Consider the following 7,274-nt stretch of genomic DNA (forward strand, 5'->3'; position numbering starts at 1 on the left):
AAGAGTGAGAGGGTGAGAGAGTCTAGGGAACGAGAAAGGGAGAGATGGTCAACTTAAAGAAAATTGAACTTATAGCTTGAGACCATCTTTATTTTTCGTCTAGGACAAAAAATAATCATGGCTACGCTAAGTAACAAAATCTGGTAATTATTATAACAAATGATATAATGTTGCAGGAAAATAATATTGCTTGGAGACCTTAACTACCGCCTCGTCAATAGTTGTGACAAAACTCGTGAGCTGTTAGAGGAAAATGAATGGGAAGCGCTTTTGGAGAAAGATCAGGTGAGCATATATACAATACATGCATGGCAAAGTGGCAATATGGTAATTATGTAGCGCTGATTATATGAAGAGTGAATAATAAATATTGACGATTACAGTTTACAGTGAAGGAAATGATCTCGTTATAGAGAACCGTTTGCTAGTATTAGGTTTAATTTAGTCTTAAGTCTGATTATTATGTGCAGCTTAGGATCGAACAACGAGCTGGTCACGTGCTGAGGGGATGGAAAGAAGGGAAGATTAGCTTTCCTCCCACTTACAAGTACCTCCCAAATTCGGATTGCTACGCGTTTTCCACCGCTAAACATGGAGATAAACCAAGAACTCCAGCTTGGTAAACAAACATTAAAGCCCTCAACGAGAGTTATATATATGGATCTCTATCTCGTATGATGTTGCAAGAATACAAATCTAATCATCAGAACATTATCCATGCAAGGAAGGTGTTCTGAACAATACGGCTGGAAATCTCTAAATTGTCCCATATCCTCCTCCTGTATGGTTCAGTACATCTTGTTCGCATGCATGCGGAGTATTCTGATAAGATCCTAATAGACTTTTTGATAAATATTCTTTCTTCCCCCAATGATGTGATGAGTTTTGTTGGTGACAGGTGCGACAGAATCCTGTGGCGAGGAGACGGCATGAAACAAATATCATACTCGAGGTACGAGTCACAGTTCTCTGATCACAGGCCCGTTCATTCTCTCTTCTCCATCAAGATCGACGATTATTGTGATCCCTTGAGGCCAAATACAGCAACAGCTGCCGATAGCTACAGCATCAGCTCAGCAAGCTCCAGGGTCGAGGCAGAGGAAATGCTCGTCATAACAAGAGCACAAAGCTGCTTGAGTGCTACAAGATTCTAAGTTCTCTAGCAAAGGAAATAGATAGGGAAATTAGAGAATGGGGGGGATTGAGGTAGTGAAGAGAAAGCAGCTCAAGCAAGAGAACAAATGAGACCAGTGCCTTTGCTGTTGAGAGAGAGAGAGAGTATTTGTTGTCAAATGTATTCTTCCCTTCTTAGCAATTGGTAACATATTTATTCGATTTTGTTCACTTGATAACAGAGTCGGAGGACTGCATTTTCCAGCATTCCGAAAACAGCATTTCTAACATTGAAAGAACAGAAGAAATGCAAAAAGACTAATTGCATATGGGATTATGTCGAGTAAGAATTCCGTCAGAACACCATATCTATTGAGGCAATATATGCCGTACATGAGTAGTTAGAGGATTAGATTGGAAATTGTGACTATTCAATCAATGATGTAAACCACCCACTCATGTAGAGACGGTTCTGATTCGATCCCCTACTGAATTATATCCAGTAACTAATATTCCAGTTGTAATAAAATATGAGAACAAGAAGAAGATAATTACTAATTAGGCTTCTGCGGATTTGTGCAGAAAGAACAAGTAACTAACTAGGTTTCTGCAGATACACCACTCGTATGATGAACTCCAGAGGACATAATTTTCCAAGTTAGTTTGTGGTTTCACGTGAGAACCACGTGATAGTAAACCAACTTTCATCCTTCGTGTAACTGAAGAGAAAAACTGGATACATCAAGCACACTGAGGATACAATGACATAAAATGCTCAAGTTACAGGGGAAAAAAAGGGGGAACTAATGTAGTGATCCAAGAAGAAACCATAAATATAATATCTTCGGAAATGCTACATTGCAGACTAAAAGGTAGTTGAAAAGAATGATAAGATGTAAAATACAAACACCCGAAAGCTTTTATCGTCATATCTTTCATTACACCACTACCTATAACAAGCAAATTAGTGTTTCTCATACCAACATCGAACTTATCCTTCTAAGAGTTGCCGCAGCAAGATGATTTTGCTGCTGGCTGAGCCTCACCAGCCTGATCCGGTTTGTTAATCTTGATCGTCTTGTCCTAAAAATGGTTATAACGAGGGTACAATCACATTGCTGCAGGAAAAAGTATTCGAATTTAAGTGAAAAATATGCAAAATCTTACAAGAAAATTCATACCTCAGCTTTGGTATCAGTTTCAGCAAGCCTTTGCTTAATGTCTCTAGCAATCGAAAAGAAAACCTGCTCCACATTGAGATTTGTCTTTGCACTCTGCAACATTTGATACGTCCAGTAGAAAGTGGATAAGAACAGGGGAAGGGGTAGAATGAAAAGGGAAAAAACACCAAAAGTTTAACCACGTACAGTCTCAAAAAACTTGATGCCATATTCATCAGCAAGGGCTTGTCCCTTTGAAGTTGGCACGGCCTGGAAAAACACAAGTCATGTAAAACAATCTCCAGCAATGGAACTCAAGTAGGTGGAAAAACTGGACATTTCTCAATCATTTAGAACTTGATTGATAGAAAGGATATTGATCATAAAATTTACTCAAGAGGCGGAAATTTTGACAAACGAGCTATCAAGGGATGAGAGGGGTGAGCCCCCACTTGCTTGATGATACAATGGACCTCACCATAAGCTTATTAATCTTGTTAGCTCATGAGGTGGCATGTCATACCTATTTTTGCTACATAGGAATATTGGATATGACTTGTCACCTTGTCTACAAATGAGCTGCCAAGGGATTGAAGTGGTGAAATCCACATGCTCCACTGTGACTAAGAGTGTGTCAAACAGGTAGTTTGCCCCTTATAGTTTACCAATGTGACTTGGAGTGTGTCACATGAGTAAACAGGGTTTGGTGTTTCCCACCATGGTGACAGCTGGTATGTTTGCGGCGTGACCTAGGTCCAAGCAAACATAACGCAGATCATCAACAAAACCGCATCATAATTGGCAGATTCGATGTCTTCCATGTAAGTGACACCCCGCCGACACCGTGGATGGATACAACTGCCTCCATTTGTTCACATGCATGTGTCCGCATGCTCAAACTGTGAGTAGTAGACTAAATCTCACCACTAGCTTCGACATGAGTAGTAGACAATCTCACCATTAGTTTATCTCTTGGTAGAGCATAGCTCATTCTAAATGAGCTACCACCTGATACCCTTTTTTTACTATACAAATAAGCATAGATGTCTTTTTTAAAAAATAAAAATATGCTAGAGCAGCTAAATATAATTACCCTCTTGCTTTCATCCATGTCAGCCTTGTTACCAACCAGGATCTTGTTAACATTGTCCGAAGCATGTTGTTCAATATTCCGAATCCAGTTCCTTATGTCTGCAGGATTCAGAGAGTCAGATTGAGAGCAATGCTCTACTAAGCTACTTGAAAAGTTGACAAATTATAGCATGAAAAGTTAGGTAAAGTGAGCTAATTACTGTTGAAAGATGACTCATCAGTGACATCATAAACAAGCAAAATGCCCATGGCCCCTCGATAATAGGCTACAGAAGAAAAAAAGGAAAAGGTGGATTAATCATGAACACTTCTAAAGAAAAATGCATGCGGTTTCCACTTAAATACACATATAAACATAAAACCCAAATGCCAGCATGCGTACCAGTTGTAATGGTTCGGAAGCGTTCCTGGCCAGCTGTATCCCAGATCTGTAGCTTAATACGTTTTCCATCCAACTCAATTGTTCTTATTTTAAAATCAATACTGCATACAGGCATATTGGATCAGAGATAAAAACCAAGAATATGAACTACCTCATAAAGACAGTAACAGTTTGCATGTATCACAAACAGTGTTCCAGTGTATACATATAGTGGCTTTAGAACTCACCCAATCGTAGTAATGAAACTGGTTGTGAATGAACCATCTGAAAAACGCAATAGAAGGCAACTCTTTCCAACACCTACAACCACAGTGACACTTCAAATGTATAAATAGCATGAATTTGTCTTTCTCTTAGAACCAGAGAAATTATTTTATGTAAAAAGGGATTATATTTACTGATACAGAATAACACGGGTTAGTCCTCAATCAAGAAAAATGTAACACTGAACAAACATTAAGCAACCACATATAGCTTGTCAATGCAACCCAACTTGGCTACACCCACCCAACTGTGCAAATTGCCAACTGGGACTTAATATCAAAAAGGAAAAAAACAAAGAAAAAAAATCCAACAATGTTATGCTAGATTATCCCACACAACATTATATGCAAGTTACACATGTCACAACATGAGTTAACTGATCAACAAAGGAAAAGGCCTGATGAAGAAAAGATTTACATCTAGAACTAATACCAATACCAAACAGTACCAAAAAATCTCTTTTAAATAAGAAAAGATAAAAGAATCCTTTTTCTCATTAATAATGCCCCCATTGCATGCTACACAAACCCATAGCAGCAATACTCACCCCAATACATCTCTATATATCCCGATTATGTCTTATCTTGGCTCACCAAGATTAAATAAACATGGTCCATTTTATGATACGGGTATTTTTACACCTCATATCTTTCACAAGCTAAAATCAAAAACTAAGCATAGCACAATGAAAACCCATAACAACAACAGTAGACAACACAATCTTGAGTTCAGAGCATATACAATCACCTAATTTGTTAAGAGATCAAGAATTACGACCAACATTCTAGTCTAGTTTAAAACATGATCTCAAATGGCTTATCTTAGTTAATGTCTAAGTAGAAATTCCAAGTACCAAAGTAAATGCATAATGGTTCAATTCAGTGAATTCCTATGGCAAAAAAAAAGATCAAACTTGCACCCAAAAAATCAGAATAGCCAGGTAAGACTATATCATTAGCAATTCACTGGCAATTCTGATTTTTCCTTTTAGATCTTATAAACTTTTATTACCCTTTTGGTTTCTACCTATCATCCTATGTGTACTCATCTAAGATTTTAATAAGACTTACAATTTCCAATCAACCGCTTCCCTCCTACTCCCATTGCTCCTCCCTGTGTCCTCCAAATATACACATAACACAAATTGAAGTGAGATTTAACGCAACCAATCCCGTCTTACCACTTGACTAGAAGCCGACATCTCACATTTCGAGAAGCCCCTCCACGAAAAGTTATATCCTCCTTCATCTGATTCTAATTAATATATAAACTAATCAAACATTTTATAACAGAGTAGAAGAACAAGAGCTATATCATAACAGTAACTAGACAACCACTAAGATAATGAGTGATAAATGCCACCTAGAAAGTTTATTCATATGTATCTTTAGATGTTTACTTCTAGATAAATCCCTTAGCCTAAGGGTTGGTTTAAGAAATTCAAAGCATCATTCTTTGCTTATGGAAAATAAATCAGACCCCCATATTATAATCTAAACTATAAGCCGGCTAACCTTGCCACTCATGTATCAAAAATACATGCTCTATGAGACCCTCAAAACCATCCATTTCTTAAATTCGAGAAAAAGACTTGCTGCAAAATAAAACCTAAAGGATAATAATCTTCTGATGCCCTTTTCCTGTGTTCATGCAACCAAAGCACTATTTAGCATTTCGAATCAAATCCTTCTATCAAGTTGAGATCCTTAGAAACGTTAAGCACCTCTCAGAGAACAAACAAACTTATCACACTAACTTGAAATCATCTGGCTTTAATTTGATACAACATGCAAAATATGCATCCTCCAAAATAAGGTGAAACCCATAAAAATCAAATCTTTAAAGAAGACCACTGACAAATATCCTGAAATCAATTCATGTTTATCGTTCGGATCCCCAAACCTCAAGGTCAGCATCCAAAGTCCCCAAATTTTGAACAGCTAAATACGAGATCCAAAGCATCAGATCCAAGCACAAATCCCCCAAATCAAATTCGCACACCAGATTAAATCGATTCAGACGAATCAAAGAGATCCAAATAGATCGCATTTTAGGATTAAAGAAGCGAAGAGAATCGAGAAACCCTTACCGCTGTCGCCGATGAGAAGAAGCTTGATTAGGTAATCGTAATCAGCACGAGCCCTCGCAGGTGGAGCAGCCATTGACGAGATCGAGAACGGCTAAAAGAGAGATCTCAAACCCTAATCCGATCTCTACAACAATTTACACGTAGATCAAAATAAACGATGGCGAGAAGAGAGAGAAACAAAAATGAAAAAAAGAGAGAATAATAGAACGAGAAAGCCAGTTATGTGGAAACGGTGCGCTTACCGCCCGGTGAGCGCAACAAAGGCATTATTTTGGGAAACGGGTATACAAAGGCATTATTTTGGGAAACGGGTATATTTTTTAAACCACCCTGAACTTTTGTATAATTAGCACAATATACTTTACACTTTGAAAAAGGAGAAAACTCCAAAATTTTTGAGGAGTTCCTTATAGAGCATCTCCAACCGTTTTCCCAAAAAAAATTTCAAAATGGGAAAGCAAAAGTCATATTCTCTAAATTATTTTTGCTCTAACTCCAGCAACTTCCCCATTTTGAAGAATCCTACATTTATTATAATAATAAAAATATTCTACATTCCTATTTTGACATGCTCTTATGCATTGGAACTGCCCCCATGGCTTTTTTTATAATTATAAATTTTGTTTTATATTTATTTTCTCCTCCATCCTGTTTTAAAGAACGTGTTGTATTTATGACAAAGCTCTCCCAGATATTTGAAGAATGCCCCAGATTTAGGAAAGACTCCCATTTTTTTCTCCTTCACCCCTAATTTGGGGAATGTGATGGAGAATCTATTAGACAAAAAAAAGCCTAAAATTCTTTAAAAATGTGAATACCAATAAAATGGGGAAGCTGTTGGAGATGCTCTTACAACACTACTCCATGCATACTTTCATTTATTTGTCCTCGTATTTACTATTTAGGATAGCACTATAATAAGGATAAAAAAAATATTAAAAGTTATTAATTATAAACTTGCAAAGCATATTCTAAATATTATCGTAATAAGTTACGTGAGTACGTCACTAAGGGTGTGTTTGGATTTCAATGGGGTTAAGGGAAACTAGGTGAGAGAAGAGAAGGGAAGGGAAGGGAGTTCCCTTCCCCTTGGTTACACACCAGGTGTAACAAATTTTATACTATTAAGGGGTGAACTAGGGTGAAGAACTTCACAAATTTGGGGTGTAATAGG

General features: G+C 37.4%; 1 protein-coding gene and 1 pseudogene across 1 annotated transcript; one reads left to right on the forward strand and one right to left on the reverse strand.

Moving 5' to 3' along the window:
* The window catches only part of LOC109829349, a 3,657-nt pseudogene extending 2,158 nt beyond the window's left edge, over positions 1–1,499 (forward strand).
* On the reverse strand, positions 1,865–6,300 carry LOC109829908 (ras-related protein RABE1c-like). Its single transcript, XM_020396998.1, has 8 exons — positions 6,101–6,300; positions 3,975–4,047; positions 3,748–3,848; positions 3,566–3,631; positions 3,367–3,464; positions 2,481–2,543; positions 2,295–2,387; positions 1,865–2,196 (listed from the first exon to the last, which is right to left on the reverse strand). Exons 1-8 carry the CDS (start codon positions 6,171–6,173, stop codon positions 2,113–2,115), a joined length of 651 nt encoding a protein of 216 aa, XP_020252587.1. The 5' UTR covers positions 6,174–6,300; the 3' UTR covers positions 1,865–2,112.

The sequence above is a fragment of the Asparagus officinalis genome, chromosome 2 (assembly GCF_001876935.1).
Source record: "Asparagus officinalis chromosome 2, Aspof.V1, whole genome shotgun sequence".
NCBI classification, from domain to species: Eukaryota; Viridiplantae; Streptophyta; class Magnoliopsida; order Asparagales; family Asparagaceae; genus Asparagus; species Asparagus officinalis.